The sequence below is a fragment of the Mustela erminea genome, chromosome 11 (assembly GCF_009829155.1).
Source record: "Mustela erminea isolate mMusErm1 chromosome 11, mMusErm1.Pri, whole genome shotgun sequence".
Lineage (NCBI taxonomy): Eukaryota > Metazoa > Chordata > Mammalia > Carnivora > Mustelidae > Mustela > Mustela erminea.
Genome location: NC_045624.1, coordinates 59,490,420 through 59,510,703, shown reverse-complemented (window position 1 = coordinate 59,510,703; position 20,284 = coordinate 59,490,420). Strand labels below are relative to the sequence as shown.

Genomic DNA, 20,284 nt, shown 5'->3' with positions numbered 1-20,284 from the left:
ATGCATGCTAATGAAAGTTATTTTCATAAGTCATGAACAATTCATAAACATCAATCCAAATTGGTGTACGTATCTGAAAGTCACGGTACAGGGGTGCCTGGATGGCTCAGGTGATTAAGCGTCTGCCTCCAGCTCGGGTCACGATGCCAGGATCCTGAGACCCAGCCCGGAGTCTGACTTCCTGCTCAGCAGAGAGTTTGCTTCTCCCTCTCCCTCTGCACCTCCCTGACTCGTTTTCTCTCTTTCTCTCTCCTTCTCTCAAAAAATAAATAAATAAAATATTTTTTTTAAGAGTTGCAGTAAAAATGAATTTAGTATTATTTCATCCTTTAAATAATTCACATTATTTTTCTCTTCTCAAGCATCCACTGACTTCAGTACAATTCCATTTAAGTATCATTTACTTAGCATCTGTCTCTTAAAATACACACACACGTGGTAGCTGAAGGGTGGGAAGTTAGACACAGCACAAGGGTACAGGAAGGAGTAAAATGTATTCAATTAGGAGGCGGCAAGAGGAATCACGGCATGAACTGGACCTCAAGCGTGCACTGCACGGGACCTGACATATGCTGAGAAAAACACTCCCAGCAAATGCACATTAGAAGCAAAGGTGCAAAGACAGAAATGTTCAGGGTTTGTGTCTGATGATCGAAACGTAGATCCATGTGACGGGGACACTGTTCGTGCATGTGTGCAGCTCAAAAATGCAAGATTGACAAAGTGGGTGAGGATCAAACTGTAGAGTCCAATCAGTTTCTAGTTGCTAAGTAAGGGCTTCAGTTTATGTATTATTCAACAGGGAACTGTCAAAGGGACACATTCACCCTGAGTCATAAGAAGAAGAGGAAAGAAAATGTCTAGGAGTTGACAGGTTCTAGGGAACATGAGAGGAAGTTACAAGAATTCACACCTAATGAGCGAGATGATGATTAAATAGGTAGGTGTTGGAACAAAGAAGCATCTGGATTAACTTTTAGCTGAAGAAATTGACGACCAGCAAAACACTGAAGGCATGCTAGACCAGCTCAGGTTTTGAGTGGAGTTATAACCCGTAGAATGATCTTTCTATTTTACTAACTCACTGCCACCTCAATATACAAGGAAAGAAACTGGGTGCCTGAAACGAAGTGTCAAAGAATGACTGGCATCATGGATTATGGGGTCAGTCTATAGTTGAAGGGATGGGGGGGTCCAATGAGCAAAAGGCAACAGGCAAATTGAGGAGGAAGGGAAATGGTTAAGAGACGAGAATATTCAACTTATATTTCACAGAACAAACATTTATGTGAACTAGTAGATGTGAAGGAATCTATGTGAGCAGATACTGGGTCATCTAATTTTCATAGCAAATGCATGAGATAAATATTATTATGATCCCAATTTTACAGCTGGAGAAACTGAGACCTGAAGAGTTGGGTTTTGTTTTGTTTTGTTTTTTTGTAATGTGTCCTAGTCAGTCATAAGTGTCAAAGCTAGGCCACATTCAATTAGTGAAAGCAAGAATCTAAGCTCTTAAATACTGTGCTTTGCTATATTTGAAAGTAGGAAGGGGGAAGTTAAGTGACCATAGTCTGTGGTCAAAGTAAAATACGAGAGCTTAAAATTTTAGAGTAAGAACAGTCTTTGGAATTTATAAGGCATCCGGGGTATTGCTGCAGAAGTGGGTGACCGAAATAAAATGTGGGTGAGGTCACAGAATTGGAGAAAGGCAAGGAAACTAAAAGAGGAAGATACTGAAAGGATCTCCACAAAGTACGGTAGCAGGCTTGGGAGAGGACAGATCAGCCTTGGTACTCACCCATGTTCTCACCCATGCATCTGGGTGGTAGGTATCTGATACCCAGAAGGAGAGAGGAAAATGGAATCCCCCACGACCTCAACACGTATATACAAAACCCCCATGCACACGCTCGCACGTGCACACATGCTCTGCAAGGGTCCATGGCAGCAGGTGAATAAACACCATCTACCTGATTCGGCCTCGGTATGAGCAAAGTTCTCAGTGAGAAAATACGATCGGAGCAAGTAAAGTGAAGTGAAGATGTGACATACAATCGGCGGAAAGTTCAAGAGCTCCTGTTTGTTTCCTTTCAATGAAAAAACGATCTTTATTCTAAACACTGGGTAAATGCCTGACAGAAGAGACAGGTGGGAAGATGAGAGGTGACAGCAAGTGACAAATAGATTTATAAAACATCATTTTGGGGAAAAAGTATTTCTTTTACAAACATTTACAGCCATGCCATTATTTTATCTAATAACCCAGAGAACCTACCAAAAACTGTTGCCATTCAACAATTCAAAGAAATAATCCTCCTTTCAGAGAAACTGCAGGTGTGTGTTTTTATGGACCAGAGGAACCACATAAACCAGGGCTCCTCAAAATGTGGTCCCCGGAACGGCAACATCAGCATCCCCTGGACACCTCTTTACATGAACATTCTGAGGTCCCCTCCAGGCCTTCTGAATAGCCTACCCTGCATTTGGGGCCCAGAATAAACTTGTGTTCATAAGCCCTGCAGGTGATGTTATGTGTGATAAAATGTAAGAAATTCTGGCCTGGGGCGCCTGGGTGTCTCAGTGGGTTAAAGCCTCTGCCTTTAGCTCAGGTCATGATCCCAGTGTCCTGGGATGGAGCCCCGCATCAGGCTCTCTGCTCAACAGGGAGCCTGCTTCCCTTCCTCTCTCTGCCTGCCTCTCTGTCTACTTGTGATCTCTGTCTGCCAAATAAATAAATAAATAAAATCTTAAAAAAGAAAGAAATAAAGAAAGAAATTAATTAATTCTGGCCTAAGCCAGTGTGCATGTATTCCTTTCTGTTCAGCTACCTAGAAATTAAGATCCAAATTCAGCATTCACCACCCAAAGGTAATTGTATTGGGCATTCACTCCTATTTATTTGTGTTAATTTTAATTGCTTTTCCCATTTTTTTCTCTCCTGTAGTTTAAATTACGTTTAGTAAGTTCCAAACTTATTTTGGAAATGTTTATATTAAATTAACCACAAACATTTGATTTCTTTCAAGTATTACTGAAAATAAATTTCAAGTTTAAAAAATTTAAAAATCTGTAACTACAGAAGAATACATGAAGTGTTTGATGGCAGAAGAGGAACAATGTCTAGTCCATGGACAGGAGAGTGAGTGACAGGAATGGATTCTGAACTAACTGATGTAGGGAAGGGCCGGGCGCCGGCATTTAAGAAACAGACCAAAACAAGGTCCCGATAATCAAGGACCAGGTTAAGTTCTTCCACATTGGAGGATAGTAGAGATGAGAACTAGAGTGCAGCAGGGTCAGAAGCACACCTTCATGAGTTCTGAAGCTGGCATTCATCTACTTTGAAGAGTCTGGTGAAAACCACAGTGACGGTATCAGGCCCCAACGAATCTACCCATGACAAGAGTTTAAAGCAACAGTTAAGGAAAATGGCAGACATGCCTGGATCTGATGCAGGTTTGGAAAAGAGCTAGGAAGGGCGCCTGGATGGCTCAGAAGTTAAGCATCTGCCTTTGGCTCAGGTCATGATCCCAGAGTCCTGGGATCAAGGCCCACATTGGGTTCCCTGCTTCCCCCTCTCGCACTCCCCCTGCTTGTGTTCCTGCTCTCGCTGTCTGTCTGTCTGTCTCTCTCTCTCTTTCTGTGTCAAATAAATAAATAAAATGTTTTAAAAAAAAAAAGCTGGAAAATTCAAAGACAGCGGAGAGGAAAGGGGGTTGAAAACCATGAAGGAAGGAGGTCAGTGGAATATCAGGTTTGATCTGATTCATTAAGTATTTTTAAGTGATGTGTGGTTTACCATTCTGCCTACAGTTGTGGACAAAAACTGATGGTTCATAAACTCACACTGAAAACTTAAAAGTATGCCTCTTAGGAATTCTACCTTAAAATTAAAATGCTTCCAGTCGACACAAAAATAATTAATGTGTGACACAAAGAGCATGTTGCACAGGAGTGACAGTGCCTCCATTCCATTTCAGACCTGGAAAAAGGTCTGTGCCTTTGTATGTTGAAAATCATCCCAAACACGGACCTGATAACACCTGAGCAAACTTTCTCCTTGGCTGTCGCTTCAGTAGAAATTCCCTGAACATTAATATTTATTTTGGAGTGAGAGAGATTTCTGTATATCCTTAGAAATACAAATAAATCTTGAAATGCAAATATTCAACATTTAGGAATAATAAATATGTATTTTTAAAATAACGTTAATATGGTTTATTTGTAACTTACACAGGTGTGACTTAAATAGTCACACTACGGTAAATTCGTTATTAGTAAGAGAATATTATCAACGTGCTACTATTAGATTAACTGAACATGCTTTCAAATCATAATTCTCAGACATCACAGTGTTCTAGATCTACTTGAAAATATCAAACTTAGGATTTATATCTTCACTATCATTTCAGTAGCAAGAATTTTTAATTCATTTTAATACCATCCAATATAATCAAGTTAATCAGACTCCTGAATAAGCTACCAGCTCTATGTTTAGCAGGGGCTTTGGAGACAGACTAGATTAAATGCTGGCTTAGACGAAGTATTTGAAAAATATTTTCCTGCATTGCAATGAGTACAATTTGCCACCAGAGGGAGAACAGACACTATAGTTTAATTAAAGACAGCAATTTCCTTTCAACTAGATAGACATTCTCTATTGGAAATATCTGCTCTATTGTAGAAAAAAAGCCACAGAGCTATTGTTTACTTATAATACATTAAACTTGCAAGCTTGACATGTGAGAAATCATTTATCCCTTGGAAAGAAAGTATCAGTGCTGAAGTTTTCAAGGAAAATGGCCAATACTCACCTTGTCTGTGTACTATGAACCCCACTGTTGACTAAGGGCAAGATCTCCTCACATACTAGAAACAAAGGTTTTTTCCAAAACAACTCAAATGACACTTTCCAATATCATCATGTTACCAAACTAAGGAACAGTCAAGAAAGCCATTTGACAGACCAATACACTCAAGAAATACTCCGTAATAAATGGAACATGATGTAAACCTGAAATTGACAGATTAGTAAAATCCTTTGTTTGATTCCCAATTGAAGGAATTTTTATTTATTAACCAAAGTTACTTCATTTAACGAAAATTTAGTCAACCATAGTAGATCCAGTTTTAAATTCATTACTACCTAGATAGTTCCTTCCCTAACCCCTGCCGTGATAAGTAAACTAAACAAAAAAACATACACTCGAGTTTATCCTCGGGTCTTCCTCGTTCAAGGAGAGACAGATAACAGACAATGTCCTTCAGATGGATTACTTCTGGGGAACACGTATTCGCAGGAGAAGTACGGGGAGGGGTGATGGCACCTTTATTCATTCTCAGACCTGGAAAAAAAAAATTGCCTTTATATTCTTAAAAATATCCATACAAAGCTTTCAAAGAAAAAGACACCTAAGAAAATAGATAACACATAGACCATGTAGAGAACTATATATTTTAGGTTAAAAAATAGCCAATTCTCTGGAACTCTAGGATAGCAGAGCCAGATATATTCTGTATGATTACTGTAAATAATTCAGTTTTTTTTGGTATTCAGGAACATGGAAACTGCTCCATCTGCCTGTAAGAACAAGCATGTTGGGGTCAGAATCCTCTTGGCCAGGGTGAGCTGGTAGACAGATTTAAACACAGGAAAAACCACTTTTCTCTTCCACCTTTCTCTGCTTTAGGGAGTGACAATGATAAATCAGCTGAAAAGATATTAAAATTGGCCTTTAAAGAAACACTGAAAAAGAGACTTGAGTCTGTCATAGTATGATTTATATGTTGACAATCAGGAATCATTCATTCAGAAAAACAGGTATTTATTTCAAATATTTGTGGGCACCATGAATAAAACATCCTTTTTCCCATCAAGAAATCTGCCCATGAGTAAGAAAGGGAACATAAACAATAATCCATTTAAACATGACAAACATTTAATTAGAGAGGTAAGGACCTATGACCATACTTCAGTTTTAATATGGTTCCTAACTTTATTTCTGAAACCCATTCACTGTGCTTATTTTAAGACAAGGGTAGAGGACTCGAATGTCTATTTGCAAAAGATGATGACCTCAGATTGTCTAGCTCATAATGATTGAACTGAAACTCTTCTATAATAAATGGTTAATTCCATCTAACACAGATGGCTGTGAAACCAGATCATGTGGGCCTCACAAGACCTAGAGGCAAACCCCAATTATTCTTTAAGGTTATTTGGCAAACAAGAGATGTTTGGGTGAAATGGCTAACGGGCTGAATGGCTACTAGATTCCTAATCAACCAGGAGTTACTAGAATGGAGGGAATAATCCCAACCAAACACAGTTCTGCAAGCCTATCAGTGCAAAGAATGCCTCTACCTCACCACATCTCGAACTCTTGTGCATTTCCTTGGTTGAATAACTTTGATAGAAGAGTTGGTATCTCCTCCAGCTGTCTCAAGACAGCCAGCATGTCATTTAATGGATTATGAAATTACTTTCCTCATTCACAGTGTTACTAGTAATAAAAGGTACATTTATCGGGTGTCAACTATGTGGCAGGAACCATGCTGGCTTTAACATGGCTTTAACATGGATCGTCTCACTTAATTCCCACGTTAACTCCGTGAGGTCGATCACAATATTCCCATTTTACAGGCTTCGAGTTCCACAGCTGGCAAAACCACCCTCTATGCTCTACACTAAAGGATGACAGACTTCTTGTTCAAGACCAAGAGTAAGAAAAACAATTTACATGTGAATCCAGCATTTTATTCTCCCTCCCTCTCTTGCCCTCCCCTTTCTGCCTCTCAACATTAGTAGGTCCCATAACTGCTTCAAGCTTTCTTTTGTGTTAACCTATTCTCCTTTCTTCTATTTCATTCTTAAAATTCTGTCAAAGACCCTCTAAATTGAATTCACCACCCATCAAGCCATCACAGTTCACATTTTGAAGAACACTGCTTCACATCTTTCAGTTTTTTGTTTTTACCCAAGTCGTACTTATTTCAAATACAGCTCTATGCTTCCTGTTAATTCTACTTCTGTTTACAGCTATTAAAAAGGAGATATAATTACAAATTGATTTTTCTTAACAAAAGTGTTACTGCATGTCTAATACAAACTAATACAGTTATTTTTAAAAATAAAAGAAGGCAGAGAATTGAAGGCAATCCTAAATTTTAAAAAAATTTATATACATACCTGACTAATTCTATCTAACTAAAGTACAAAAACTGAAGTTTGGCCAGCGGCAGGAATAAGCAGTTCCAACTTATGATAAAAGACATTTTGGCGCTGACCTTTGACATGACCCTACCTTCCTAACTTGGAAAACACAGCACTTGAGTTATGATCGGATAAACTATGACCTAACCCATCCCGCCTGATGAGCTCATCCTCTCTCCTCTGCTTCCCTCCCTCTTCTGGTACTGAAATGATTTAATCAGCTGGACTTAACTCTTACACAAAACCTCAGAACAAAACAAGAAAAAGGGAAGAGAACCTGTTATGACATCCATTTGAAAGAATGCCAACCCCATTATATATTTTCACTGATTTAGAACACCTCATGATTCTTTGTTTGTATGAAGCTAAAATGCATGGTATTTCTTTATCAGCTTTCATAATAGCGAATATAAACAATTCGGAGCACGTAAAGACCACATAATTTTCCGTCTGCCTTTCCTGTAAGTAATACACATATTGAACAGAAGCATACAAATATAATTTATAGTTAGCTCCACCTTTCTGAAAAAGCGTATTATTAGATTAAAATGATTTTTGGCAAAATGAGTAAATATTTCTCATTTTCTGTCCATAACAGGTGGTAAACTGAAACGTGTATCATAGTCATGTAACAGTTGTACACTTAAAAAAACTTACAGTTGTTTTTTTCTTTTTTTTAATTATGGGCTTCTATGGCAACACACATTGAAAAATCAACCAACTCTTCCTCAAACCCATACAAAGTTTTTGTTTTGGCTCCTTTGTGAGTGATAAAATAGACACTTTTGCAATGACTTTTAAGGTGTGTCAAAGACCTTTTTCTCAGTTACTTCATAACAAAAATCTTCATAGAACAGGACTTGACTAAATCTTGAGGTGCTGAACTGAGGAAAAACTTCACAGGTTTGTTCCTGCTCCTACTCTCATCCTTAAGATTAGCTCATTTTCGCTTCTGTGGTGAAAATGTTTCTCCATATTTTCATATCACTTTTTGAAAGCAGACCCTGGGGCATGAATCTCTCTCTCTTCGTAGAGACTTTTTCCACCCTGTTCTACCATTAATATACATTCTCCCCCTGCCTTAAATCAGGCTGAAGGTCTTTTCTACTACTTCTTTCCTTATTGCCCTAAAAAAGTTCCTTTTCTCTCAAGCAGACCATACTAAGCTTTATTCGGAACATAAGAAACAGCACAGTGGCAAACAAAATTTGCAAGCCCCATTTCCTGACTACAGCTTTTCAAGGAGATGGTAAATGGTAACCTGCATTTTTCTTCAGCAGAAGTGGCCTCTGATGAAGGGGCTCAAAATTCTATGTTCCATTAAGGAAGGCCATTTCAATTCATCCCACATTTGGTGAAACTCTTCAGAGTTGGAATTGAACATAAAGCAGGGTAAAACTTTGGCCTCAAGTGGCCAATATTTAGCTTTTAAAAAAAATGTGATTAACTGACACCCAATTAGCAAGCTCACTGACAAGCCCAAGGTTATGCTTCTTTGAATATTCCCTCACAAAAGTGAAGCGAGTGTACACACATGTAGACACCACTTATGTCCACACACCAATGTAAAAATAAGCATTGTAATTAGACTGCATTAAGTTTCCTTAGGAATAATTATTGTACTTTGAAAACCATTTTCAGTTTTATGATGATTTTAGTGTGTGTGTGTTTCTACAGCTTCTTACATATAAACATTCTTCAAAGTTCTAACTACCAAAATAGTTAGCACTAGTCAAGGTGAGCACTGACTACTACTACCGCATTCTTCAAGCACATGACTTTCATTGTACTTCAATCTACACACTCTATTTCTTGAAACAGATACCTAAAATGTTTTGTTTTAATAGATACTTTAAATTCTAGCTTCAAGGTGCAATTATTAGCAGATACATTTTGGGTTCGTGTTCACTTACTGCTTCTGTTCCAATTTGTTTTATTGCCAAATACATGTAGCTCAGATAATGAAAAGGGTATTGTTATATCCATTGTTTCCCTTTATCTTTCAAAATGGAAAATTCAAAACTAATAACATGAATTACATTTCTAAATTTGTAAGCCCCCCCCCCCCAAAAAAGCACTGCAATTTGGCTTTTCCATTTTTCAATACTGGTTCAATTTTCAGGAATTTATGAGGCTTAGAAACAATCTGTCATAGTATAGTCAGATTTCCGATATCCATATTAATAGTCACAACGAGTAGCACAGACAATCAAGATTAAAAACAATTTTTTGGTATTGTCAGATGTTTCTTGATTTTCAGAGTTAACCTTCCAACTATGCTCGCCTTAGGATAGTATTATAATGGCTTTTATGCTTGTACAAACTGACAGCAAAATGAGATAGACTGTGTTACAAATCAACAAGGAATGTAAAATGTACCTAAAGTGAGGACAGGCAGTGAGATACCTTCCCTGACAGGAGACTGGGGTCAGCAAATTTTCTGTATGAACGTTCTCTGCATTTCATCTGTCTGGACATTGGCAAAAACCTCGAACAAACAATAATAAGGAACAGGATTTGCAGCACAGGTCTTTGGGGGTGATGTTGTAGAAGCAGAGGACGTCTGTGAAGGAGGAACTAATAACATCCCTGGCTGTGTGCCAACAACGCTTAAACACGGTGGTCTGATTTGACCCTACAATTCTATTTTAAGAGACAAGAGGGTGGAAAATCAGAGAGTAAAGTGAACCTCTGATCATCCTGTAGCAATCTGGGGAGTCAAGAGTTGAGGACAGGATATCTAATTCCAAACTTTAGGGACTTTTAAAGCAGTAAAATCACGATCTGTCTACATCAATTATGTCTAGTAAAATAATCTGCAATGACAGAAATGTGCCATATATGTATTATTCCATACAGGAGTATTAACCATAGGTGGCTGTTAAGCACATGAAATATGGCTGGTAGGACTGAGGAACTGAATTTTTATCTGATTTACTTGGTAACTAATTTAAACTTAAATTAAATAGCTACATCAGGCTAATGACTACCATACTAGTGCTGGAGACATACTGTCTACAGGAAGAAGAGTGGAAGTTCGTAGAATTACTCTGTTTCTTGAGTATCCTTAAGTATGAGAATAAAACTACCACATGTAGAAAAAGTTATAATAACTTTTATTTTTGTCACATTAAAAAGAAATCTCAGTACCACCAGTGGGTATTTACCCCAAGAAAATGAAAACACTAACTTGAAAAGATATATGCATCCTTATGGGTACTGCAACATGATTTACAAGGGCCAAGACATGGAAGGACCCCCAAGTGTCCACTGATAGATGAACATAATTCATCTTTTACATACAATGGAGTATTATGCAGTCACGAGAAAAGGTAGAGATCTTGTCATTTGTGACAACGTGGATGGACCTAAAGGGTGTTACGTTCAGTGAAATAAATCAGTCAGAGAAAGACAAATACCACGTGATTTCACTCATATGTGTAATCTGAGAAATAAAACAAACAAAAAAGCAGAAGCAGACCCACAATAAAAGAAACTTACAGTTACCCAAAGGAAGGGGGCTGGGACGATGGTGGCAAGAGATGAAGAGGAGTGAGAGACACAGGCTTTCAGTTATGGAATGAAGAAGTCACAGGAACAAAACGTACAACAGAGGGAATATAGTCAATGGTATTGTAATAGCATTGTATAGTCACAGACGGTAGCTACATATGTGGGTAAGCCATAGACCTATAAACCTATAAACTTGTTGAATACTTTGTTGTATACCTGAAACTAATCTAATGTTGTGGTCAACTATACTTCAGTTAAAAAAAAAAAGAAAAGAAAAGTATGGGCACCTGGGTGGTCCAGTCAGTTAAGCATTTGCCTTTGGCTCAAGTCATGATCCCAGTGTCCTGGGACTGAATCCCATGTCAGGCTCCCTGCTCAGCACGGAGTCTGCTTCTCCCTCCTCCTGCCCCTCCCCCTGCTCCTTCTCTCTCTTGTTACTCAGTCTCTCTCTCTCTCTGAAATAAATATTTAAAAAAATAAAAATAAATTTTAAAAAGTACAAGTCATGGGAATGAAGTGGGGGGAGGGGAATTGCAGGAATACAGTCAAAAGGCACAAACTTCTGTTTATAAAATAAGTAAGTTCTAGAGATTTAAGCTACAACACAATGACTATAGTTAACACTACTGTATGATGTAACTGTAAATGCTACTTGTTAAGAGAGTAGATCCTAAGAGTTCTCATTATAAGGGAAAACATGGTTTTGTTTTTGCTTTTGTTTTTTATTGTATCTGTATAAGATTATGGATGGTACCTAAACTTACTGCGGCAATCATTTCACAATATATGTAACTCAAACCAGTATGCTGTTCCCCTTAAACTTACACAGTATGTCAATTGTATCTTTAAAAAACAAAAAACAAAAATCAAAACAAACCAAAAAAATAAAACAAAATTAAAAAAAAGAAAAAAGAAGAAATCCCAGTAATACTCCATAATTTTTACTGTACTCTTTCAGAATGAATGACATTGCGGGGGGAACTATATTGAATTTGATCTTTCCCTATGTTTGCAAATTAAAATGCGGGAAAATAATTTGTTTAACGAAAAATGGTAATAGGTGAAATGCACTGAACACTTATAATGCAGCTAATACATTATCTTTTTTTACGTCCCCCAACACGCAGTGCAGGAACACTTATTATCTCCATTTTACATTTGCCAGAAAAGACTCAAAGATAAGTAGGGTAATCACAATTCAAAAGGCAGTTCAAATTGAGATTTTATGTGAAGTACAATTCTCTGGGGCTATAGAGAAAACTAAATCAAAGGACTTTGTCTCCTGCTTCTCGATAAATGACGTTTTGTCTTTGGAGTCTGGTTTTTAAGACTCTTAAGAGTGTGTACATTGATTATTTCATAAACCTCTGGAATGAAATTAGAAATCCTAGTCATAGCTGAGAGCTGTAAATGTTCATCTTCCATTCAGACCACTCCTTGGGCCATTTATAATAAAACACATTTGTGAGGTGCGTGCGCGTGTACACACACACACACACACACACATATTTGCACGTGTAAATATAAACATGCATATATTCATATTTACCAAAACTTTACCAGCATTTTTTATATGGAAATGGATTGTGGATACTTTCTCTTTTTGCTTATCTGCATTTTCCAATAGGTATATAACTACCATGCCTTTATAAAAAAAAAAAAACAAATAGATATTAAGAACCTTTATTAGTCATGTAAAACCAAGTTCTAGCATAAAGCACTGAATACAGTAGATTTTTAAAATCTCATTTTAATATTTTATTTATTTTTATTGATTTGACACAGAGAGAGAGATCACAAGTAGGCAGAGAGGCAGGCAGAGAGAGAGGAGGCAGCAGGCTCCCTGCAGAGCAGAGAGCCCGATGTGGGGCTCGATCCCAGGACCCCAGGACCATGACCTGAGCTGAAGGCAGAGGCTTAACCCACTGAGCTACCCAAGTGCCCCTAAAAAAGTCTCATTTTTATAGGGCTTTCATTCTAGTGGATCCAAGCCAAAAGTCAGTACCATTGCATTTTTTTCTAGCTATTACTAGGTATTTTAGAGCATATCCCAAGTTAAATAGATTTATGACTGATTTGGGGGCACCTGGGTGGCTCAGTCAGTTAAGTGTCTGACTCTTTATTTTGCCTCAGGTTATGATCTCAAGGTCATGAGACTGAGTCCTGCATCGGGCTCTGCACTGGGCATGAAGCCTGCTTGAAATTCTCTCTCCCTGTGCCTCTGCCTCTGCCCCTCCCCCATCTAAAAAAAATTAAAAGGAAGAAAAGAAAAAAGAAAAAAAATTTATGACTGATTTTGGACTCCAAAAAGTACTAAATAACATATTTACCTTTATTAGAATAAAAAACTATCAATAGTATTATAAACACGACAGCACAAAAATCTTAATACTATTATTTAATATGTAATATATTAGCATATAACTGAAAATTCAAAAATCCTTTTATACTGGATGAATAAATCTAAAGGTAAAGATGGCCAATTTGAAGACAAACATTTTACTTAGAATATTCAGATAGAAGAATAAAGAAACCTATATAATCAAATCCAATATTCAAACCCATTTAATAATTAAAGGGGAGGTCTGGGTACTCTTTTCCTTACTGACAGTAATTTTACTATGAATAGGGCCTTGAGGTATAGATTCTTCTGTGGTTTCAGTGAAGAGTTTTCAGAGTTTCAGGATAAAAGATTTATTGGAGTAAAACAATTTTCAGATTACTACTACTGCTAATAATAATTAGAAGAGTGAATGTGGTACCATAAAAACATAAGAAATGTAATGCTTGATGTAAATAAATGCTAATTTGTCAACATATAGGAGTTATCTTTATTTTTAGAGCAGTTGTATGTAGGTATGTAAGTCCATCAACATTAACAAATGCATAAATGTATTTTAAATGCCTACTATGCGCCAAGAAGCTTCCTATCTCAGTCACACAAGCCTTGAATCCTGTTCAGTTTGTGTTGTTTGAGACCTTGTCTGCCCTTTTTTTGCACTGTGGAAACTTTATATAGTTTTTAGACACAAAAGACCTATAAAGTTACCTATGGTGAAAATATGCATGCATATACACAGGCACACACACACACAATTTTTAATATCCTCAAGACAGTCCTGATAAGAGTAATAATTTCTTCTCAGCACAATTAATGAAGTGTGTCTTTTGGCAAGAACATCCAGTAAGGTCATTTGGCAAAACAACATTTTCCCAAAGGTTCAAATACCTCATTTTCACTGTATAATTTTCTGTCCTTAATTTGATTAATTTCCTTATAGACTAAAAGAAATTCTTTCTCCTTTTCTGACTAAAAATATTATCTGCGGTATGATTCTCTGGCTGTACTGAAAACATAAAAAAAATTACATTCATTAACGATATTGTGGCTTAATAGCATAAATCAATTAACCATTGCCATATTGGATAGGCAATGAGAGGGACCAAAAATAAAGTACTTTAACTCTTTCAGAGGTGGCTGTTATTATTCTCAATCTTAAATATCTTGACTCATCCTGTACCTTCAAGCCTCATGCTTCATCACGACAGCGTCCACCCCACTGGTTTAAAACTGTGTAACAGCTCTCCAGTCACCATGGCGCCTTGGCTCCCTCCTTGACCTCTTCTCCAGCCACTCTCTTCCAGTCCTTCATCTGCCCCAGTCCCAGGATTCAAGGCATAGACCCAGATCTCTCTGCACTCAGCAAGTCTACCTTCTTCTAACTCCTAAGGCCCTAGGACCCTGACCCTGTCAGGACCACTCCTCCAACCTTCCCTCTAGCCATGCTGATATTTCCAAAGTCACAACCACCATCTAATCTGAGGCCATGAAAAATTATCTTCGGGGTTGCTGCTTGGCTCAGTCAGTTAAGCATCTGCCTTCAGCTCAGATCATGATCTCAGGGTTCTGAGACGCCCCAGGCGCCCCGTGTTGGGCTCCTTGCTCTGCGGGGAGTCTGTTTATCCCATTCCCTCTGCCCTTTCCCCACTACTAATGCTCTCTCTCTTTCTAATAAATAAAATAATAATAATAATTAAATCTTTTTAAAAATGATCTCCTTATGACTCATATCCCAGTTTTAGTCATTCACGAGAAATTCAGGGCTCCGTCATCCTCAGTTTTGCCTTGTCCTTTCTATCTAACCAATGTATTCTAACAGCACTCCTTCCCTTACCGTCTGACATCCTGTGTACATTTTTACTTATTTAGTAAAATGTAACTGACTACAGAGGAAAGGAAGTCGTTACATTCTCCTCACTGAAAGACGAACAGTGTGTGTGGGTGGGCACATTGTAAGTGATCGATAAATATTTGTGAATGATAAAATATTACTCAGCCACAAGAAAGAATGAAATCTTGCCAAATGCAACAACATAGATGGAGCTAGACAGTATTACGCTAAGCAAAATGAGTCAGTCAGAGAAAGACAAATACCACATGATTTCACTCCTATGTAGGATTCAAGAAACAAAATAAATGAGCAAAGGAAAGAGAGAGAGAGAGACAAACCAAGAGAAAAACCCTTAACTCTAGAGAACGGACTGGTGGTCACCAGAGGCAAGGTGGCTGGAGGGAGGGGTGAAATGGGTGATGGCGTTAAGGAGTGTGCTCTCAGTGATGAGCACGGAGTCAGAGACGGAAGAGTTCAATCACTGTATTACACACCTGAAACTAATAAAACACTGTATGGAAACCACGCTGGATTTAAAATTTATTTTAAAATCTAAAAATAATAATAATAATAAATAAAAATAAAAATCTAAAATAAATAAATATTTATGAATAAAATAATATTGAGTTTCTTACAGTTCACACATTATCCTCTCATGGGGCATTTTTTTTTTTTTAAGTTGGGGTAGAAATGTACATGTTTTCTCTTCTTGAAACTCCCTTCCATCCTCTCCTACAAGCACCTGTCCCTACTTCTACTTAAAGTAATTTCAATTTATGATTAAAATCTCAGTCAGAGGATATTGATAAATAGATGACAACTTTTATTTTATTGTAATATAACTGATCCCTTAATTGACTACCTTTCCACATGGCTCTAAAGGAGCCTCAGTTTTCTGGTGCAATTTCTGGCACATGAGGTTTTTTTTTTTTTTTAAAGATTTTATTTATTTATTTGACAGACAGAGATCACAAGTAGGCAGAGAGGCAGGCTGAAAGAGAGAGAGGAAGAAGCAGGCTCCCTGCCGAGCAGAGAGCCCGATGTGGGACTCGATCCCAGGACCCTGGGATCATGACCTGAGCTGAAGGCAGCGGCTTAACCCACTGAGCCACCCAGGCGCTTCGGCACATGAGGTATTTTTAAAACAAGGATGATGGAGGGGCACCTGGGTGGCTCAGTCAGCTCAATGTCTGACTCTTGATTTTGGCTCAGGTCATGATCCCAGGGTTCTGAGATGGAACCCCATGTCTCTCTCTCTCCCCCTCTCTCTGCTCCTCCCCTATGCCTCTTAAAAAGAAGAAGGAGGAGGAAGAGGAGGAGAAGGAAGAGGGAAAGGGAAGAAGAAGGAGAAGAAAAAGAACAACAAGAAGAAGAATGGTGGAATGCATGAATTAATGAATTAATAAGATAAAGAATTGAATGTCAAAGCTGGCCAAGTATATGATCTGATCTAAAGGGTGCTAGGAAATCCTCTTTTTCTGCCCTATAAAACTATTAATAACAACAACAACAAAAAACACTTGTCCTACCCTATAGCTAATAATGAACACTTATTGTTATAGAGTCAACATTTAGACTGTGTGGAGCCCAACAGAAATATACAGTCTAAGTGTCTGAACCAGTTAATAAATCAATTCCATTCTCTTTTAATGACCATATTCTTGGCAAAAGTAAAAGTTACTACTACCTACCATTAAGGGTGATCACTTCGCTGAAGGGGATTCACTCCCAGGGCTGCTGCGCAGAGTTGGTCTAGGTGGGAGCTGCGGGGAGAAGGAGGCAACAGCTCTTCGGCAAGAGGCAAAAGGTGTGCCTTTCCCATGGTGCCAGCCTTGCCTCCCAGGGACCACTGCAAGTGTCCCCTCCCAGCATGTGCCATGCAATTAGAGGGACACATTCGCTGAGACTTGAAGGAGTTGGGTTTGGCTGTGAGATAAGGGACCACAGCAGAGTTAAGTCACAGCAAACACTTCGGTATTTAAAGGGTCTGGGCTGCAACGGGCAAGAGACAGAGAATTGGGACTGTAGGCAGATCCACAAGCTACATGGCATTGTGCTCACTGCTATGAAACTCAGATTTGATCATCTTCTACACTGCAATAGCCAGGCTTTGGAGTGGCATTAAAGCCACGTTGGTGGGCAGGGGGCAGGCGGCATGGGAAGGGAGTCTCTAAAGTTGTGGGAAGGCCAGTGACTGGGACTTCCTGTATGTACATCTCTCCTGCACCCCTTTCCTTCACCGAAGCAACTCTTTCTTAATCTGCTTTAAATATCAAGGATTTAAGTTCCTATGAAAAATAAAATAATTTTAAAAACTGTGCACAAGGTGACAGTGAAGGCCTAAGACTTGGAAACCCAAGAGTAATCTAATCAGGCTTCAGTGGGAGAAAGCACATGGTGGAGATGGGAAGTCAGGCCCAGCTGGGAGTCATGCTAATGGGTCGTCTATGACACAAGCAATGATGGATCATACTGACACTGGCAGAATGTTTCAGGAGTTATAATGAGCAAAAGGGAGCATTTTGTGATTAACTAAACATGAGGCATGAAGCAATACAGGGTTGGAAGAGTCCAAGATTTTAGGATCGGAAAAGTGATAGATACTTGGGTTCCATTCACCAAGAGACAAGACAGGAAGAAGCAGGTGTGGGCAGAATATAATTATTTGACTTTCAAACACATTTAGTTCGATTCCTTATGGGACAGCCAATGAAGAGTTCCATCTGGAATATAGTTAATACATATTCTCTGTGAGCTGAAGAAACAGTTCTGGGTTGCATGGGGAATAATTGAGGCATTTTATGTTAGTGCCTATTTTTTGTATGATATGAAAAAAAATTAGCCTAATGAGAATGAGGGAAAGATTTGAATAAACTAAAGCAAGTTGGAAAATTTTAGCCTAACTGATCTAGGAGGCAGTATCAAGAATAAATAGTTTTTATGGTGGATTTTTTAAAAAACTGAAGAGGTGTTAAGGCCATGTTAAAATTGGATGTTAAGAATTTGTAGAGGTAACAATCTGCATATTTATGAAATATCTCTTTGGTTACTTTCAGTGTTCAAGTTGCAGGGACTGAAATTTGAAATCATAATATTGATTCATGGTCAAGGGTATACGAGCCATTTGCCAAAAAACAAAGGTTTCAGACGATTGATCCATTCTGCAAAGAGAGTAGTTCAGGTGATAGATTCTGGGGATGAAGTTAAAATCAGAAATTAGTCACTGGGCAGGCAAACATGTGAGGCATTAGGGACCTGACATTCACAATGAAGCAGAAGAGGTTATGAGAAAGCTGGAAAGATAGAGCATTAGGGATCTCTTCAAAAATTAAAAATCCAACTTGGGAATGGCAGAAAGAATCATCTCCCATTTTAAGTAGGTGATAAGAGGCACTTACACTGCAACAAGATATTCCCCCCAAAAAATCATTCACCACACAAACTACCAGATGTATCAGTAGCTACTGCAAGTTCTGACAAAAACCAACTATACACACACACACACACACACACACCCCTTTGATGCCTCTTTATAACTATTTAAAAATGTTATTCTATTAAAAACTAAATGTTTTACATTTACCATATCTCTAATACTTGAATATTGTTCAACTAACCAACAATAATATTTTTCCCAATTTAGTTTTGTTTTTTATTGAGAAACCATTGTTTAGTTGATATACAGAGTCAAGAATGACTATCATATCCCTGTTGGTACTGTAGTAATGAAATGTAGTAAACTCTCAGCGGGGGAGGGGGGACGACAAAACAGATTATAGCTCATTTCTATTCAAAATTTATTTGTGATTTTTCAGCCTAACTACATCTTGTGTAGATAACTTCGATCATGGCAAAGCAGGGTTCTAAACATAAAAAAACCATTTAACTTTTACTATCAAAGGTAAGTTTGAAAGAATATGGGGTTGAAAACAGTCCTACAAAGGACACCATGCACTTAATGCTTTACAATGTGGAGACCAAGTTTTGAAAAGGAATTCCAGTTTATTTTTTGCTGCATGAGAGCTACACAGCCCATCTTGCAATTCCTTTCAAGTAGATCTGTGCAGAATATGTGGCTGTCCCAAATGAAGTACAAGCTGTTACCCTTTAATTTTTTTTTTTTTTTTCCATTTTGGAACCTGATTCGATTTCTACTCCTTGTATTTTTGGCATCTTATATGTAATACTTACTACATGCTATTTGAAGACAAGAGGGTTTGAGATTTTAATTTTTTACAAACCTACCTAATTAATTAGAATCTCTCCTCTCTTCCCTCCAAGTCGGATGCAATTATTCAGACAACACCCCCAAAACTGCCCCCCTTCTTTCTCCGTATGCAAGAAAGTACTGCTTCATAGAAAATGAAAGAAGAGACAATTTTGTTATTTTATTCAGTCTATGGTATGTGCAATCCATTTATAGCATGAAATGGAGAACAAGGGAGTTTTAATTTCTAGATCAAAGTAAGGAACTGTCCCATTTTAAAATGCTCGGCCCAGAACACTGGTAAGCTCCAAGAGCACACCGTAAGAAGAGGCTGAATAAGACTCACTCAGAGAAAAACAAGTGGGGTGAGTCCTTTCAATGCATGATATAGGGGAATTATTTAAGGAACTAAAAATACTCAAGGGTAGTTAAGGATTATGATGAATGTATTCAGTTATATATTTTGAAAGGGTCAAAATATATCCTGTGGAAGGTGTACACTAAATCAGCTTGCACCAAAACGTGATTGCTCTAGGAAAGATACATTATTTCATGAACAGAAACGGAAGCCGCACAACATAAAGCTTCGGAGTATGGAGTCCTCATCAAATTGCCTAAGCCTTGTTTATGGCTCAACTACCTATTTCTTATTTGGATGTTTTCATTTTTGAATTTATTAGTGTCAATTATTAAACAATTTCTATTCCGTTATCCACACTTTGATATTCTACTTCGGGAGCTAGGGCTGGAAGTCTCCAGACAAGTGTCTCCCCTGAAATCCCCAGGCCCCTTTCAGAGAATCTGTAAGATCTAAATGATTATTATTGGTAATTCTGAGGTACCGTTTGCTTTTTTCCTCTCATTCTCTCGTGTGTGTGCAGTAGACTCTTCAAGAGGCTGCGTAACATATGATACAGCAACAGAAACACAGAAGCAGATGGGAAGCCACAGGTCAAAGAGATTTTCAAGGATATCAAACAATGTCACTCCTCTCATGAGTGTTTTTAGTTTTTAAAGTTATTTTTCAGAAAAATGTTATCTCTGTTAACATAATAGGTTGATGATTGTTATTTTTACAGTGTTTGATCTTTAGTATGGATATAATAGTTAACACCCAAGCTCTTTGGGGTCCTAAATAATTTTAGGAACCCCCCAAAATCCTGAGATCACAAAAAG

General features: G+C 38.0%; 1 protein-coding gene across 5 annotated transcripts in view; it reads right to left on the bottom strand.

Moving 5' to 3' along the window:
• Positions 1 to 20,284, bottom strand: part of DGKB (diacylglycerol kinase beta) — a 700,192-nt gene that overhangs the window by 515,894 nt on the left and 164,014 nt on the right. For all 5 annotated transcript variants that reach the window (XM_032305332.1, XM_032305334.1, XM_032305329.1 and 2 more), the window contains one exon: positions 5,208 to 5,348. In XM_032305332.1, the coding sequence (XP_032161223.1) occupies positions 5,208 to 5,348 (141 nt within the window). The remainder of the gene's footprint in view (positions 1 to 5,207; positions 5,349 to 20,284) is intronic.